Genomic DNA, 19127 nt, shown 5'->3' with positions numbered 1-19127 from the left:
GATGTGGGAGGATATGCATACTAGTAAAGCTGGGGAGTCAGTTTAATTTGCAGTATAATAGCAGAATTTGGCAGAAGAACAAAGTGCAGCTTTTTCAGAAGACAGAAGTTTCATACTTGTAATGCAGTGTGTGCAATAACATTTTATTAAAAAAATTGAACACATGCAATCTCAAACACAGACACATTTTTTAATTATCTAACAATGTTTAATGAACTTTTATTTAGTTAATTAGTTAACAGCATACAATTCAATCACTGACACATAAGTGTCTTCACAAACATAAAATGGACTGTACAGCAGATGCACTGTATATATGGATGCACAAGTGTGTGTGGCGTATCTTTGTTTGTGTGTGTGTGTGTGTGTGTGTGTGTGCGCGCGCTCAGTTTAACACCAGAGAGGGAAAGCAAAAATGTATATCTAATTATTAAGTGTGAGGGGTTTTTGCTGTATGTCAGTTTATTGTTTATGGAAGGACAGTCCAGTCATATCAAACATTTACGACAGGCAGTTGTGACAATCATCAACTTCCGTCTTAAGCGTTGTTCACAGCATCGGGGAAATCTTCCCTCTACTCCTTCTATCTGGTCGATCAAGTGTGACACCTGGGGGAGTCAATCAAACAGGGACAGTGTTAAACGTGACAGGAAGGCTGGTAGTCTCATCCCGACTTTTACTGTTTTCACAACAACAGGAAACACAGTTGTCGATTCAAAGTGGTGGTGTGATTCAGTAGAATAAGGTAGTTTAATGCAGCTTGAATTATTTTATTTGAACACCAGACTGGTACAGATGGATGAAGAGCTGACAATGTGTACATTCCTTGACAAAAGTCTTGTCACTTATCCATTTTGTAGAAACAACAGCTTATAACCTGACTTCTAATTAATCCATTGGTTTCAGAAATTACTCATATGAAAGCTAAAACCATCCTAAATTACGTTTAATGTACTAAAAAAAAATAGGATTGATCAATTAAGGAACACAAAGAGATCAGATTTTGGCAAGACAAAAGTTTTGTCGCCTTGTCATATGATAAGGTTTTCTGGCAGACCCTGCCAGAAAACTGCTGGGGAGGACCGTTTCTTGGCTCCAAAATCCAAGGCCAGCCCCTTGTCTGCTGCAGCAGAGCTCCACCAGGCCTGGTAACCTCAATGTTAACCAGAAATGGCCTCCAGGTCATGAACAAAAGGCAAATTGGCTTTTGCCAAGGCCCACAGCCCACTAAAAGGATGGAAAAGTGGCAGAATGTGGATTCCTCAGATGAATCTTTGCTTGAATTATATCACAGTTGCCGCAAATATTGCAGGAGACCTACTGGAGCCTGCATGAATCAGAGCTTCATCACTAAAGCTTGAATAAATGTTTCTCAAAAATGTTGACATGTAGACTGACCAAGCTGAAAAATACACATCGTCTTCAGTGGACCTTCAGGAGCTTAGACACCATCAGTTAATGATACTAACATAATAACACCAGAGAGGGTGTAATAGACGGTATATTAGAAACTGGAGAACTGATTGACAATAGATGTAAATACTTGCCTCTTACCTCTCACCAGTCGTAACGTGGACGGGTTTGGGGCTGACGGTGTCTGGGGGACTCGTGGCGATGGCCTGGTGGAGACGTTGAGCTGGGTGGGGCAGTAAGGGCCAGCTGCTGGCCACCTCCACGTCGATCTCGGGTGTAGTCCAGCATACGGGCATTAGGGGGAACGTATCTTCCTGCCTCCCTCCTCCATTCTTCATCAAATGCTGCGGCATCAGCTGTAAAAAAAGACAGGTTGTGAAGTAACAATTTTGAGATAATAAGTATACATGCTAATTATTATTTAAATAACTGCAGGCAGGACATTTAATAGAAATTCTGTTAGATTCAAACCTTTGTTATAACAGCTTACACCAAGCTTAAGGAACCTATCATCCCAAATTAAATCTCTGTATTGTACAGGATATTGGACCCAAAAAAAATCTTACTGTTAATTTTAAAATCTTAATTAAAAAAATCTTGAAACTGCAGTGGCATTGCTTTTTATGTCAATCAAAAAAAAATATTTGCAAAAACTGAAGGAGCGACAAATTGTAGGAACAAAGTAAGCCAAAGCTGTTAAGTATGCATTAGCAGGATAAATGCAAGTATCCTCACTGCCAGAAGAGGGGGACAAATATCCCACACTTCAAACTTAAATAACATTGGTTTTGTTTTACATTCTTTCATGTAAGGCTATAAAAATAATTTGATATTTGTTATATACTTTAAAACAAATGTTCATCATCTTTCTGAGCCAGTGACTTACTCTCATCGAGATTAATGAAGTCTTGTCGTTCTTCACGATCTCCAGTGCGGCGATTTCGTGACCGCTCCATTATGTGAGCACGATCCCCAATGTGGTGGCCGATGGCGAGACGCTCTAGGCCACTCTCACTGTCCCTCATGGACTGACGTGTCTCACGGATCTGAGGTAAGGAATGACAGTAAGTGAACACATTTAATGAAGCTCTTCAATCTGGATGAACTCAGACTACTTTACTATGATATGATAATACTATGATATTTATATTGTATATCCTGCATTTACAGTTATCACAGTTACCGGTGATTTCATGTGGCAATGCAAGCAGAAGGCAACGTCATACATGGACAAATAAAACATGAAGGTCAAATGTCCAGTCAAGTTTGCTACTCAAGGTTGAGGACTGTAAGTGTGTATTATAATAATTTCAATCAGTGTTATAGTTTCTCACCCCTCCAGGGCCTGTTCTCGTTTCACTGGTCTGCTGGTAAACTTCAGGAGGCCCCGAGTCTGAAGAGGAGTAGGAAATCACTGTTGAAGAGGAAAACGTCTGGCAGTTTGGTGAACTGGACATTCTTTCCTAAACGAAAGACAGTAACATCAAACAGATGGAGTTATGTTCAGGAACAGATTTCATTCATTATTACTTCTGCTAATGTGAAACTGCTTGACAGATCTACTCACCATGTTTCCCATCATTTCTCCCATCATGCCAAACATATCCATGAACCCTCCACCCTGCAGAAATAAATTAAAATCACAGCTTTTGAAGTCTACTTGATGAAACTTCAAGTACAACCAGAATGACACACCTGTTGTTGTCAGTTCAGTGAGAATTCCTATTATCATATTCTTACAGTAAAAATGGTGGGTCAGTTTTGCTGTGAACACTGGCAATTCTCTAACCACTGTGTTATCTTGAAGAAATTCACATTGTGTGTGCTGATGACTGATCTCAGACAAGACTAAAACTTTCTCCTACAGATACAGTATGACCCTTCCACAATTCCAAACAGAACTGAAGTGTGTAACTTGAAATTTCAACTACAACACCTGTTGACTGAGTTGAACCCAATACAGTACTTTCCACCCTAAGTTTGTTTTGAAGACTACTAACACATCGACACTGACAGTCCAAATGTAATCTGTAATATCGAAGGATGCTCACCATTCCCATCATGCCAAAGGGAGCCAGTGGACCAGCCTGGAAGAAAACAGTGGCATGAAACTCAGAAACTTCAAAAATACAATATAGCAACTACGGTGGAATCAAAATCAGAGTGAGAATACTTCAATAATAACCGAGGGACAAAATGAACATACAAAACAAAACAAATGAAAGCATTAATACAGTCCATTGACAACCAAAGTCACCTGTCTGCGTGGTGCACGGTGTGGTTGTATTTGGGGGGTGAGGGCAAAGGGGTCCATGGCAAATGGTCCAAACAGAGCCCTCATCTGCTGCCTGTGAGCTGCAAAGGGATCCCTAGAAGAAATCACAGAAAACTATCAATGTCTTATGAGTTATCTGAAGTGATTGAATGCAGTCAAAGCTGAAAATATGGTGGATGGGAAGCTTGTTACATATAAGGACCAGATGTAACAGAGTAGGAAAATGTAGGTATGAAAAATACGAAATGTGTCAATGGCACAAAGTGTTGTAAGCGGTGGCATGTTAAAAATAGTCCTTTTCAGAATTGCAATGTTTTTTAATTATGTTGTCATTTACATATTATAGTCCAAGTACAACTACGTATAACTCTTTTGAGAACAAAAAAAAAAAGTCCAGAACAAGTTCACAGGCCCAGTTCAATTAATTGAATCATCTGTTAACAATTCAATTAATGTTAACAGAGAAAAACAGTCAATTTTTTTACATTTGAGAAGCAAATTCAATTCCATCAAAAATGTATAAAAACATGTAAATACAGTTGGGGAAGACAGGACGTTCAACATACCACCGAGGTTTCTGTAGCATTGTTTTAATTAAAACCAGAATTAAAAGCTTGTGTGGGATGATGTAGAAAGTCTGTAAAGGGTCATGATAGTCTAAATACTTTAGAATCTGCCTGTGATTGACACCAATAATTAGACATGAATGGTCTGTAAATTTTCAGTAACATGTATTCTAATTAGTAGTCAACAGTTACCTAGCTTAGAAAATCATCTACGAATTGGTGTTATTTAGCCAAATCTCAATGTCAACGTTATTTGAGAAACCATATGAAGCTTGCTATGGTGGTATTTGGATATTTTAGATAATAATAGGACAGTACAAGTACCGCCGAGCTATGACAGCTTTTTTGTTATTGTCAATCCAATATGGTGGAACACTGGAGGCCCCCACAGCTGGCTACAAGTAACGTTGAGCAGCCTACCTGCTTTAAGCACGGTGAAAATATCACATTGTCAAGTCTCTACATTTCCCATTTCCTGCAAAACACTGAGTGCCATCATTGTCTGAAAAATTAAATTCCACACTTACATCATATAAGGGTCGTCATCAACGTCATTCAAGAAACGAAACATGCTAGGTTATTTGACTCAGCTGGCTGTTGCTAGCCAGCTAGCTGGGTAAAAACAGTCGTGGATGAAATGAATAACGGAGTCAAACTTTGGTCAGGCAAAAATGGAGGTCCTTTAACCGGCGCCGGTGCTAAAGTAATAAATCCTTGGTATCGTTTACCAAAATGACAGATTACACAGTCTCACAAGACAGCAAATTCCAGAAACTGTGGGAAGACTACACATGAAAACGGAAGTCGGTCCTCTGACAAAGAGAAGCTGCTATCAATTTAATGTTACAGCCAGCCACAAGTTCCGGTATACTTGTTTTACAGAATAAAGTTTGCGAAAAGCATGCCTTCCCGATTGCCTTTTCAAAATAAACATGTTTCTGTAGATTTGCCGACGTGCACAATCAAATAATTCAAATACGACTTATTTTTGTACACGGTTTGGGAATATTAGTATTTATTTATTTATTTTAGTTATATGACACCTTTTAATTTTTTTTTTAGTAATAAAGTATATGATATTTGAGATGATGGATGGATGGATGGATGGATAGATGGATGATAGATAGATAGATAGATAGATAGATAGATAGATAGATAGATAGATAGATAGATAGATAGATAGATAGATAGATAGATAGATAGATAGATAGATAGATAGATAGATAGATAGATAGACACAGATAGATAGATAATGTGTGGTTATGACCAGCAGGCGACGGTATTTCTATCTAGCGGCCATTGCGCCTGCGCTGAAAGTAATCCGATCCTCAAACCCGGATGTAACCAACGCCTAACCTGTCTAAAGAAAAGCGGTGAGTAGTGGAGTTAGAAAACAGCCTGAAATAACTATTTGTGGTTTATTACACGGTGGGACAGATGTAGCAGGCTCAACCTTGACACTATAAATTTGTTACCGAGAGGAAAAGCTTGTTTACGGCTCTGATCCATTCGCGGTGTGTCAAAGTTTCGAAGCAGTCCGGCTTTATTTAGTGCCCGCTCACAAACACTTACGTTAATGAAATTGACAGTTTTGCAAATAGCCGTTTGCGCTCCAATGTTCTTTTGTTTAGTCTTAAACATTTAGCTGTTTATAGTTTTGTGGGTTAAGTGAACTCGGTTAACTGATAGAGCAGCGTGACAGGTGACAACTTTACCGACTTAATCAAGCTGCGGCAGGACAGCACGTCCTCGGTGAAGCCTGCTGCCTCCACGGTCAGCTTCAGGTGCACCTTTTGTGGAGACAGTTACTACAAGTTGTTGTTTTTTTAGTCCAAAGATTGTCTTATAACATTTTGCCAAAGTGCTGACCAGCGATTGTTACTAAACTATCTACTTAAGGCAAAGGCCGTCGTTTTTTCAGCTCTGGTATTTAGCCTATGCGGAAGTGATTCACTGTCATCAATAGTCCTCAGCATGAACATGTAATAACAGGCACAGTGGGATTATCTGAAGGATTGTCTCTTTTTTTTTTCAACCCCATTTCTGCAGTCATAAAAATTTTAATTTAAGTCCATCCCAAACTAGGCAAAAAAATTACATGGTAAATTGAATCCAGAGCGCGTCTAAACTTTATGCCATGGTCGACTGATTAAGGTGCTATTCTAATTTTATTCTGTCTAAATGTATTCATTTCTTTTTGTCTTTGCTCAAAACGCTCTTAAACAATGAATTTTTTTCATCTATTGGAGATATTTTAGAAGTGAAAATAGCTCTGAATTTTGCTAAGAATTTTGTTTGTGTTCAGCAGAGAACACAAACTTAAGTATTTCACCCTAATCATATCTGTGATGGCATAAAAGTAAAAGGGAATAAAAGTACAGTTCAACAACAGAAACTACATCCTCTAAAACATTTCTTCTAAGACCTTTCTCAAGGTCTGACTAATGTGTCATACGCTGCATTTGTTGACACTGTTTTGTTGCTTCCTGTTTCCTTTATATCGCTATAGATGCAGACTATAAAATGTGTAGTGGTGGGGGACGGTGCGGTAGGAAAGACCTGCTTATTGATCTCCTACACTACCAACAAGTTCCCCTCAGAATATGTGCCTACGGTAAGATTCAGTATTTATAAAATTGTGTTAAAAATCTCTGTAAGATTTCTGTTGTAAGCACATTGGCTTAAAAAATAGTCTTCTAACATGTCCTCATTGTTTTAAATACATTGTCCATTTGGTTCGTCATGTTATTTGTCTTTTTTTTTAAAGGTTTTTGACAATTATGCAGTGACTGTGATGATTGGGGGAGAGCCGTATACACTTGGCCTGTTTGACACCGCAGGTAACATGAATGTATTTGATAGTTGCTTATCTGTCTCTGTGCCTTACATGTGTCACTAAAACACATATGCTTGGTTGTATTCAGGTCAGGAGGATTACGACAGACTGCGTCCCCTCAGCTATCCACAAACAGATGTGTTCCTCGTTTGTTTCTCTGTCGTCTCTCCCTCATCATTTGAAAATGTCAAAGAGAAGGCAAGTTTTTGAGTTATTTTTTGAAAACATGATTTTAACCTGTGTTTTTGCATGTGCTGAGTTGTATAATGTTTGAATATGCAATGTTTGGATTTTTTAAATTTTTGTTTCTTCACAAAACAATATATCATTATGTACATACTGCATATGCATAATTTAAGAAAATAGTGCAAAAGGAGTATCATAGTTTAAGTGTTTAATGATTAAATCAGGAATACTTTAAGTTACAAGTAAAAGATGCTAAATGTGATCTTTTGTTAAGTGCCATCTTTGACAGCTTTCAAATACTCTTAGCAAAGAGCACTTTTGCTGAAGTACAACAAAAGCATTGAAATGTCCCGTCCCATGCAGTAAATATCAATGTGATCTTCTTTTTCTCAGTGGGTTCCTGAGATTTCTCACCACTGCACACGCACACCCTTTCTGTTAGTGGGGACACAAGTGGATTTACGAGATGACTCAAACACAATCGAGAAGCTGGCAAAGAACAAACAGCGCCCCCTATTTCCTGAGAGTGGAGACAAACTTGCTCGTGAGCTCAAGGCTGTCAAATATGTGGAGTGCTCTGCTTTGACACAGGTATCAGCCATTGCTAAAATTTCACCTCACTTTTAATCTGAAAACAACAGAATAATAATGACAGACAGCATTGTAATTTGTTTTCTGTTGTTTTCTTTCTTTTCAACTAGAGGGGGCTTAAGAATGTGTTTGACGAGGCCATCCTGGCAGCCTTGGAGCCTCCGGAGACCAAGGCTAAGAAAAAGTGCATTCTACTATAGAAAATTGACAGTCATAGATATGACGGTGTAAGTAAAAGGAGTGAATCAAAGTCTATTAAAGATCAATGGCCATTATGAAAGCGGACAAAGGGACAGGGAGGCACAGTGCCACTGATATGTATTCTAATACATGTATACACTGATTGTGCCTTCAAAATAAACTTTGAAAGAGGCTGAAGGAGAAAAACTTCAGCATGCAGTTAATGCAACAAGTGTCACCCATCTTCTTTCCTGAAAGGTATCGATATCGCAGTGTTTTCTCTATAAATTTTCAGGTGGGGCAGGACCCCCTACCTGTCAGCATCTCAATTAAAGAAAAAGAGATGTTATGTTATCTAGTTGCCGTTTGTTCCTTTTGTGATTTACTTTTCCCATTGTGGCCTTTTCTGGGGCTTCTGACACAAGGTAGTGAATTTAATAGGAAACACTTGTAACACTCAGCTTTTAAATGAAAGGGGCAAGTTAATGTAAGGTGGTACTCTGCTTTGCTTTCTTTTGAATAGAATAATGAAAGCAAAATGGATTTCTGCTCAGACAAAGGAAGATATCTATAGTCGGTTCTTCCAATTCCCAAAGCTCTCTGGGGAGGCCAAGTGCATTTTCACTTAATTCCTTCTTCATCTTGACTTTTGAATATTTGTTTTATTCTTCTTTTTGTGTATTGTATTAAATCTGTGATTCTGTTTTGGGAATTTTTTCAAGCAGTTATTCGTTATGAAATTTAGTTCATGAATTTTTTTATTTCTAGATTAACAGTTTTGAGCGACTGATAGTATAATAAATGAAGTTGTAATATTTTCAATTTTTCTTAATCTTGGTACAGATTGAGATGATAACCATTTCTAGTAAAATCCTGGGTGTTTGTAATCACAGAAAATTTTTAATAAAATGGTTTAATATGGAATTAGCCATTGTTTTTTATGTTTTAGGGAAAATTCTGCATGTACAAGCAGTCATGGGAGATGTAATTCTAATAAACTCTTATGAACTAACTGCCATGATTATATGCAGTATTTCTCACTAAAGCATATAGTGTATCCTACCGTCCTAACAATTATGTTGCTTTACCAACAACCTTCACAGTTGAGATGTGTGAATCACAGCATTGGTGGAAAAATCACAACAATACAATACCAAAAACCTACGCAAATATTAAGCAAATGGCCTGTCCATGTATGTGTGTTTGCAACTAGGGAATAGAAAGTTCTTAATTATGGAGCCTGCCTATTAACACATTGTGCTTTGCTATTGAGTGGTGAAAAACTCAACCTGTGATCTTTAATTTTGCAGCTAATATACACCGAGTCTGACAATATTTCACACCTTTGGTCCATAAGAATCTCAAGAAGCATGTATTTTGGACATGGCTAAAGTATTTATTTGATTTTTCAAAACCTAAATGCACCGCTAGTGCTTGATCAGAAGGGAGTTTCACATAAAGATGAGCAACAAGACACACTGATTTAAGTAGGAGTTATTCTTGCTATTCAAGATGTGTTGGAGGCTTAAGTAAAGAAAAGACTCAGATATATATAAATAAATAAACCAGAACAGAGGGGAAGACATAAATACAGTCATTGTCCAAAGACCTGCTAGTCTGTCACACAATGTAAATGACAAAAATAATACTGCAGTGTTTTCCTGTTAGTTTTGATTAAGTTCAGCTTTTAAAGCTCTGTCAGTTCAATGTAAAATTAACTGTTGTGTATGTTTGTGTGTTTTTATGCATGCATGTTTGTACCTGGCCATCTAGCTGTCTGGTGATTTCATATTCTGCCAATGCTTTGCCATTGTTCTTTATTTTCATGTGTGCCAACTTTTGTAGCCGTCTCTAATTTTGCAGTCTCCAAACTCTAAGCTCTGACCTCACTGCAGTTGAAAAGAGTTTAAATAAGACAGATATTGGACAGAATTAAAGATAATTTGGTGCTAAAGACTTGATTTAGTTGTCGGAAACATTCTTGTCTTTGTCCTGTCTTGCATTCTGGGGTCAGGTGGGTTTCTGGGCCATCTTAAACTCTGCAGGTATGAATGGTGACTGTGTTCTTGCATTGCTGACAGCGGACTGAGCAGCACCAGGAAAATTTGCAAGAGCAGCGCTGTACCACCTCAGCCCGACCCGCTCTGTATCCAGACCCACAACACACCAGCTCACAGCCATCTGGTGCCAACCGAGAGGTTCCTAAGTGTGGGCACAAGAGATCATCATTAAAGTTCCTCAAATCATTTGAAGTTATATGACAAATTATCTTGATTGTTTTCTTGTAAGATGGATACGGCGTCAGTCTTACCATTACATCTCCTGCCAGCAGTCCCAGGGATACCATTGTCAGGGTCGAGATGACAGAAATCCGGGGAAGGTGCCAGGTACAGAAGGTCTCTGGCTGCAGGAGGTTTGACCTGGGGGTCACGGGAAAGTAGAGCTGTCCTTGATCCAATACGAGTCAGGCGAACCTAAAAGGAGGAGGATGTGCGGACAGCTAGACAGACTGAAATCACTTGAAGTTTCGAAGGAAGTCGTAGCGTATTGATACCTCTGTGGCTCCATCAAAGCGTTCCTTTAGCACAACACTGACACGCCTGAATGGAGGCATGACCTTCCAGCAGGTCCTCAACTCACAGGAGCCAGATACGCCGTGACACTTACATTCCACCTGCATGTTGTGAAGGATGGCCTGAGGATGTGAGAACGTGAAGGAGGTCACAATAAAGTCAGAGATTACCTGCTTTGTTGACAGAGTGCTATTGCTAACCTTTCGACCAGCCTCGTTGTTATGTAGATTCATGAGCGGTCGCCCTGCCGACAGGCCCTTGGCTCGCTCTGGGTCGTCTACAAACGTTTGGGAGAAAGCCACACCATAGGACAGGTTGTCACTGCATCCTGACCACTGGAAACCTTAGATTGGAGAGAGTACAGTGGATCATTTCACCCTGGAAGCAATTATACTTCTAATTAAAGCTAATTTGTAAATCCAACGATGGATCACACAAGGGGGAAACAGCTGCTACACCGCTGACTGACAATTTTTCATATGTGCTTTTTAACACACTAATCAGCACAGGTATCTCACCTGACTGCCTATGGTGTGATTTTATTATGTTTTACAGTAAGATGTTGGATGGTAGTTCATCTACATTCATATTTATTGAATGTTAAATTATGTTTTGGTTACTTTTGTGCAGACACAGGTTTTTATATACCATTGCGTTTGTACTGTAATTGAACTTTGAGGAATCAGCTCCATTCCCTCTTTATGTCATCCTGGCTGTGTATCAGGTAGCCATCAACACACACTGACCTTTGTACATTGGGCATTGCATATAGATCTTTCAAATTTCAGCCTGATTAAAAATCACGAGGGGCCTACTAGTGCAAACGCATAACATTGAACAGCATAACTTTAAAAAATTGTAAATAAAAAAAGTCTACAAATTGTTCACAATTGTTTTTTGCTTAAGATTCACTGACCTGTAAGCATTTGAGCAATCTTTGTGATAACCTGAACTGACTTTTGGGGATTATATTTGGTAGAATTTCAATTCATATGTACATTGTCATGCTGTCAAGTTTTGTGATGGAGTTTGAGCTAGTTTTTCAAAGTATTTTATGTTAAATAAATCAGACTTTATTAGGACAGCTTTGCTAGTTCATACGCTTCCAGTCTATAACATCTGGTTTTCTAACCTGTGCACATCCCCAACACTGGTTTAACCCACAAACAGTTGTGTAGCAGCAGTTTTTTTTGGTGTGTGTGACTCAGTGTGGATTTACCGTTTGCATTTTCATGCAATGGAATCCAAGCTCACCCTCCGGGCTGACCCCCCTGACTTTCCTATCGCAGCCACACCTCTCCAGCTCCCCGCGGGTGCAGGCTTGGGTCACAGCCACTGCCAGAGCTGCTGCAGAGAGCGCATGCACAAAGGCTGCCTCTCGAGTTCCTGAACCCAAAACAGAGATGCAGGAGTTTATTTTTTTAAGTGCACACAAAAGTTGCTGGATTTACTCTTTGCATACATCGGGATGTAATTCCACATGATAATTTCAAGGATACCTTGGTTCATGACTCTGCCAAACACATTGATCCCACGTGGTGTGGTGGAGCAGTTCCAACGGCGATTCCTGAACTGATGCTGGCACTAGTTGGACAGTACATACATCACAGACAGTACAGTCAGTCAAACACACTGATGATGCTAGGAGTGATAGTATTTTCAGTTTGGGCTGTGAGGTAAATGGTTCTGATGCACGCAGATCATGATCCCAAAGACATAATTCCCTCCGACCGTACCTCCTCTATGACCATTTCAGCCGCCTTGCGTACTGACTCCATGACCTCCCCTCGTGCTCTGCACACCCCCACCTGTCCTGGGGTCAGCCCCCTCAGTCGTGCACATGGAGCAGCACCGGACACAGGCCTGGAGCGAGGTAACCTCGCCAAGGAGCTGGGACACAGATGGTGGGGAATGGAATGGTGACCCAGTGTGCGTTTGGAAAGAGAAATTATTGGTCAAGAGAGCAAAAAAGAGAGAATAATGACAGAAAGGGAGAGAAGAAAAAGAAGACCATATGAGGAAGAAAAAAGACTTTGCAAAAGGGATGAAGAAGTAACAACCTGGCAGAGTTTTAGAGAGCATGCAAACAAGGGGAAGACCAGGCAAGGAAGACACAGAAAGAAAAGAGAAAAGGTCACCAGGATTGAGACAAAGGAAGTGAGGGGAGCAACTGAAAGAGATTTAGACACATGTCACCATCTTTTAAAAGTTATAGCATGACAAACAAACTCCCTCTTTCTCTTGGTCCCATGCACATTAGACTTACAGCCAGTTGGTTGCCATGGTGGGGTGGGTTGCCCATAGCAACAGGAGGAGGAGTGGTGCCGTGAGATTGACAGTAGAGACAGTTGGCATCAGACTGTCCGTCTGTCTGTCCGTCTCCGTGTGTCAGGCTTAGTCTTGGGACAGCACTCTGCCTGTCTCCACCTGTCGTGGTGTCAGTATTCTCTAGTGAGGGGATGATCCCCACATATCTGTTGAAATGACAAAGTTAGCAAGCTTAATGACAAAGCACTGCTGGAATAGTTGATTATTTTTCTATTTTAAAAGTTAACATTTTTCTGCAAGCTTGGATGCACTAATACTAACCATCAATTTATATTTTACAAAATCAACACTAATTCTTACCAGTTCATAATCCGTTTACACGAGTTACCAGTCGTTTGGACTTTGTGTCGACAAAATGCAATTCCAATTCAAATCAAAAAAGCTGTTCATCTGTTTCTTCACTTCTGCTGTCAGCGACAGCAAAAGCATGCTCACAGGAATTTCTTATAAACTGCAAGCAAAAATTGTCCTTTACTTAAAAAAATAAGTCACATATCCCAGTTTAACTGAACATTTTAGCAGAATCTATAAAAAAACACACTTAAAAATCCAGATATGCTAGTAAAGTTCAACTTTTTAAAGAAAAAAAAAAGATGAGGTTGACATTAGTGAGAATTGTTCCCAAGAAAAACGTGTCTATTCCAAACTGAAGCTGCAAGAATGAGTGAGAACAGTGAAATGGGAGTGATGGGTTATAAAGGAGGAAGAGAGTGAGGATGGGAGGGAGAGGACAGACGCGATCCAGGGTGTAGAGTGATGCATGGGAAAGGGAGGGGAGGGGGAGGCGGAGGCTTTGGGGAGGATAATAGCAATCTTGAGTGAATAATAAGCATGTAAGTATGCTTTCTGTTGTGTTTGTTTGGCTGGAGACTTTAAATCTTATTATGGAGATAATGTCCCTTAAATGATCATCAAAAATGCATGTGTGTGTGTGGTTTCTTTTATCCATGCATGTCCTGTCCATTCAGGAATGTATTTCTGATGAGAAACACAAACTGGAGTCTTTTGTTTACTCTCAGGAAATACTCAGAGGGAATATTGTTGTAAATCAGATTTACAACAAAATAGTATCTATGACACAGCATGGCTCTTACATGTTATATGATATGCATTTGGAAAAAGTGTCTTACCTAATGTTTAATTTTCCCAAACTTTGTTGCTCATTTTACGAGTCCCCCCTCCTCTGTCTTTATCCCTGCATTTGTCTTCTCGTTTTCCCTCTCTCCCACTCCCTATATTGTCTTAGAAGAAGGGGTGACATTTAGACAAGGGGTAGAAAACACACTGCCGACAAATATTGGAACTGAGGCAAATAAATCAAGAGATAGGAGGGAAAGGAGGGCATCAGGAGTGCTATACTGGGGTGAGGAAAAAGTAGTAAAGAATAACAAAGGAGGTTTGTCATATGAGACAAAAATTGAAAAGACTATGTGTGTAGATGTAATGGTTAAAAGTGAAACTTAAATTACTCCAAATAATGATTTTTCTATTTATTCTATCACTGAGAAAGTATAACAAAAGTTGTATTTTACGATTGAGATGAAACTCATTTAAATTATTCAGAGTAGCTATCTTCATTTTATTTTTTACATTTTATTCACCACACAACATATTTTTTAATACTTTTAAAATTATACATTTTCATTGTTTATTTCAGTGATGCAAGCTTACAGAGAATATGTCTTGTATATTATCATATTGTATAAGACAAGCCTGGTATGTGGCTAAATTAAAGGCTAATATTGGTCGCTTGAGTTACCATAATCTTACCTGTGTGTCCCACTTTTAATTTTTGACACATTAGATTTCTCTTAGCTGAAGGACTTTTGAAAGATAATTCTGTCCCTTTTTCCCTTCCATTGTGTGAAGAAACAGACAGTAATTTATGGTGAAGGTGTGAACTTTATTTTCATTTAGTCCTAGTTTTATGCTGTTCTTTGATTTGCTGTTTATTATTAGACTGGTTATCTCTGGGTTTCATCATTAGTATATTCATCCCCATCTTCCACAAAAATTTTAAAATCAATTTCCATAAAACACAGCATTACTAAATTATATTTATCCATCTCTCAAGTCAAAGGGAAAACATTTATATGTATATTAAATGTAGTTGAAGCAGTAGTTATATGTTGTTTATGCATTGAGTGTTTATTATAATTTATTTTGCATCTTTTGTTAACAGCATTGACTATTTAAGACAAAACAAAATCTAAGATATTAAAAACGAATAAAGATTCTGTTTTAATTTGAGCCATAAATAGTAATTATTATTATGATTATTATTAGGTTGTGCCACCATATTGTCATATCTGATAAAGCATATTTAATTTACAAGCTCATTTGTTAAATCAGTTGAGTCACTGCAGTAAATATGGTCGCTCCATTCACTCACACACACACACACACACACACACATGCACGCACGAATGCACGCACGAATGCACGCACGCACCCACCCACCCACACACAACACACACACACACACACACACACACACACACACACACACACACACACACACACACACACACACACACACACACACACACACACACACACACACACACACACACACACACACACACACACTCATTTTCCCCTATCTGTAACTGCAAAGACAGGCTCCTTGTTGGCCCCAGTGTCTCCTTTTTTGTCCTACTCATGTCGTATTCCTCTTTTGTGTCCCCTGTTTCTTCAAGTGACGTCTTCTGCAGTCTCCCACAGCAACACCATAGTGATGAGCTGCTCACTGTCATGTCCGGCGCCTCTGTTATGCTCATCCCTTCACCCCTCTCTCGTAAATAACTTGTCCTCTTTTATATCTGTATCTTTCCCCCATTTAGTGAAGATTTTATCATGCTGAAATGGTCCAGTACTGATTGACTGTAGCCAGGTTGCAGAGCCAAAAGAGGTGCTTGTTAAAGCTTCAGCATGACATATACGTTGAAGTGACTTGCATTCTCTCTGTTATGGTGGGAGGCAGTGCAAGACTTGGAGAGTCCACTTTGAGAAGGGGCAATTATAAACTGATCTTTGGTTGTCCCCATGATGCCTACCAAGAATGGATGATGGGCCTCATTCAGAGACGGTCGCCTCTGAGTCGCTCTGGACGTAATGAAGACATTTGTGCCCAAGGTCAACATGAGATAGAAATGTAAGCCAACAGTTTATGCTCGCTCCTCTATTTGCTACGTTAATTCTGCACTTGAGGGGCTACCTGCCTCCGCAGTCTGAGTGGAGATGGAAGAATCCCAGCAGGCAGAGACGTAACGGCTGTGCATGAGCACGCTGACATTGCTCAGGCACCTCAGCCAACAAAGAACCGAATACACTGCTGTGTATGAATTTGAGCGTGTGCATGAATATTATGGGATGGCCAGCAGTGGTGTTGTCAGGCAGGGAAGTGGGGATGACAGAGTGGGTGTTGAGCTGCGCGCACGCAGGGGTGGGGGAAGGGGGCAGAGGGAGTGGACGACCCATGAATATTATGAAATGATGATTTATTTTTTTTGGTGTGTGTGTGTGTGTGTGTGTGTGTGTGTGTGTGTGTATGTATGTATGTGTGTGTGTGTGTGTATGTGTGTATGTATGTATGTGTGTGTGGTTGCGTTCGTGTGTGTCTGTCTGTCTGTGGGGGGGCGGGGGGGTTGTACAGCGCATGTGAGGTTTAAAGATAGCTGAACACGATAGAGGGAGTAGGATGAGGTGTCAGTGACTGTGCTGCACGTGATTGCCTGTACACACATATATACATGCATAAGCGTTCAAATGCCCGTAACAGACAGCGGACATAGGCCTTTGTTGCTATGTGATCTGCATGTACTGCAGTGTGGAATATTGCAGTATGGCCATAATAGTTGGTTACCATTTCTGTTGACTATTCTCATTTTCCTGTTATTTTTCCCATTCAAAAAATGCCATCTCTATTGCAATAAAGAACCAGGTGAAATTGAAAAATTATTTTGTGATGATATCGAGAAAATTGGCACACACAGTAAAATAAACCAGTCGCTTTTTGCTGGTCCAAACAAGCATTTAGATATTTGGGATTTACTATGACACCTCATTCCACATAGTAATTTCATGTTAACCATTATTAATTGATAACACAACTAAAAAAATGACATGACACGACACGCTGGGGGATCCTGCCCCTCTCTCTCTAGCTGGGAGTGGTGAGACGATAAAAATGAACTTGCTCCCTTGGCTTCTTTTCCTATTCCAGTCACTTCCTATAGGAGTTCCAGTCTACATCTTTAATATGTTAAACAAACCAATTTCCAAATTTAATTGGCAGAATAAGAGACCTAGGACAAGACATAAAACTATTTTAATTCCAAAAGACGGGGGAGGCCTTAACCTGCCCAATTTAAAAACAAATACTATTGGGCCCCACAACTAACTACAATAGTGGCATGGATTACAAAGACTGAAGAAACAGGTACGTCAGTACTGTAATCCAGGAGTTCTGGAGAAATGTTTAGAAAAGAAATGAAAAATTGTAGATTGTTACTGCTGGGAATAATCCCTGGTGAGATGTACAGTGCAGATCAGGGTTACATGTCATGGATTTTTTTTTTTTTTACTGATTGCTAAGAAGATGAAGTATGAAATGGAAGGATGTGAAACCGCCAACAGTAGCTCTTGAGTCAGAGAGTAAAACACATTTGCACGATGGAACAGATGACTGCAAGACTTCAACAGAAGATGGACAATTGTAATCAGAGGTGGAAATGTGTCATAGCATACTTGAGAGTTAATTAAATCTTGAAAGCTGTAACACAACCTGACACATGAGTGACTTTGTCCTGGGGGGTAAAAAAGTGGTCTACAGTCCAATGTCAGGGAATGCCCTATTTTCTCGGTTATATGTCTCATATTATTTATTCAAATAAAAAAGAAAAAGAAATAAGGTGATTAAAAAAAAAGAAAAATTATCGTATTCTGTACATGCACTTTTGGCCTTCATTGACTTATGGGTACAAACCTATAAGTCAGATTGTATTAGGTAATATCAAATATCAAATATTTGTTAAATGATAAAAACTTTATCATCTACAATGAAACTGACTCCACTGTATGCTGAAATTATAGGACATCTATTCAAAATGTAATTTGCAGTATAACGTTGTAATTCACTTAAGTAACTTGTCTTAACTATTTCTTAACCATTCCTTAACAAGCAGAAGGCCACCAGTGTCATTAAGTCATGCTGTGCAGCCAAACCATCAGAACTATATTTTAAACCCTGGTCATACCTGCAGTATTTTTCAGATTCCAATTAAAGGTATATGTACTGTATTTCCCTAATTTTCAATTTATTAAATCTAATGACACGGTGGTGCTGTGCTTAGCTTTTCTTCCTGTCTCTCCCCAGATGATGCAGTGATTTGGTTCTATCCCAACCAAACAAAGGGTGGATTCATTGGTTGGCTTGGTGTGCAGTAATACAACAAGTTCATCATGTCTTCTTCTGATTACCTTGAAGATTTTCATGTCTGTCCATGTTTTCTGATTGATTATACAGTACAATTGACATTCTGGCTACTATAAGTTTAAATATTGCAATGTGACTTGTGACTTCTTTATTTCCACTATGCTTATGTTCCTACTATTGATCAATCAAGAATATTGTAATTATTTCTGAAACTTGTGGTTTTCTGACAGAGTTGTATGCTCGAAGAAATATTTATTATTTCTTTGTCTCCCATAATGATATGATACAACGACTTCATGCTTATCTATGTAATTCTCCTATGAAATGTACCTTACTTGATCAAATGTGTTATTTTCCATCAAGTATCCTTTTGTTTCATGCCCATAGTACTTTGAATACTTTGTTCTGATGAAGGCATTTTAGAGGCTGGCTAATTTTACCTATTGGTTATTTTTTTCACAAGTACACAAGTTTATAGCTGAGTACCCACAGCCACAGAGGCTATTAGAGGAAGTGCACCTTCTCTGCATCTCATATATCAAACACAATACAGTAGTATCCATTGCAAACACTCACATTGCCCATATGTGTGAATAGATGCATGAATCATTGTCTGACTGTCATCTTTGTGGTGAACCTGCCGTCTGACCAGGTGTCTATGTAGATTTTCAGCCATCCTGATCTGAAGAAGCCTCTTGGATAAGACTTGAAATGTATTCAACCAACCTTAAGATGGTTCTTA

At 39.1% G+C, this 19127-nt stretch overlaps 3 protein-coding genes across 4 annotated transcripts; 1 reads left to right on the top strand and 2 right to left on the bottom strand.

Moving 5' to 3' along the window:
- Window positions 1–140: 140 nt before the first annotated feature.
- mlf2 (myeloid leukemia factor 2) lies at window positions 141–5075 on the bottom strand. 2 transcript variants are annotated; one of them, XM_068323804.1, is made up of 8 exons: window positions 4782–5075; window positions 3671–3782; window positions 3465–3500; window positions 2981–3034; window positions 2748–2876; window positions 2300–2459; window positions 1548–1769; window positions 141–608 (listed from the first exon to the last, which is right to left on the bottom strand). In XM_068323804.1, the coding sequence occupies exons 1-7, from the start codon at window positions 4823–4825 to the stop codon at window positions 1558–1560; spliced, it is 747 nt and encodes a 248-aa protein (XP_068179905.1). In that variant the 5' UTR covers window positions 4826–5075; the 3' UTR covers window positions 141–608; window positions 1548–1557. The 2 variants fall into 2 exon arrangements, with proteins under 2 accessions (XP_068179905.1, XP_068179904.1); XM_068323803.1 differs by having other exon boundaries at window positions 144–608; window positions 1555–1769.
- Window positions 5076–5571: 496 nt separating this feature from the next.
- On the top strand, window positions 5572–8985 carry cdc42l (cell division cycle 42, like). The gene is made up of 6 exons (XM_068323151.1): window positions 5572–5627; window positions 6764–6868; window positions 7022–7094; window positions 7179–7288; window positions 7670–7867; window positions 7978–8985. Exons 2-6 carry the CDS (start codon window positions 6764–6766, stop codon window positions 8065–8067), a joined length of 576 nt encoding a protein of 191 aa, XP_068179252.1. The 5' UTR covers window positions 5572–5627; the 3' UTR covers window positions 8068–8985.
- Window positions 8986–9133: 148 nt separating this feature from the next.
- wnt4b (wingless-type MMTV integration site family, member 4b) lies at window positions 9134–19057 on the bottom strand. The gene is made up of 9 exons (XM_068323152.1): window positions 18962–19057; window positions 12887–13094; window positions 12357–12510; window positions 12120–12204; window positions 11875–12006; window positions 10821–10963; window positions 10602–10742; window positions 10359–10521; window positions 9134–10249 (listed from the first exon to the last, which is right to left on the bottom strand). The coding sequence occupies exons 2-9, from the start codon at window positions 12973–12975 to the stop codon at window positions 10080–10082; spliced, it is 1077 nt and encodes a 358-aa protein (XP_068179253.1). The 5' UTR covers window positions 12976–13094; window positions 18962–19057; the 3' UTR covers window positions 9134–10079.
- Window positions 19058–19127: the final 70 nt, after the last annotated feature.

The sequence above is a fragment of the Antennarius striatus genome, chromosome 9 (genome assembly GCF_040054535.1).
Source record: "Antennarius striatus isolate MH-2024 chromosome 9, ASM4005453v1, whole genome shotgun sequence".
NCBI classification, from domain to species: Eukaryota; Metazoa; Chordata; class Actinopteri; order Lophiiformes; family Antennariidae; genus Antennarius; species Antennarius striatus.
This window is presented reverse-complemented; position numbering and strand designations above follow the sequence as displayed.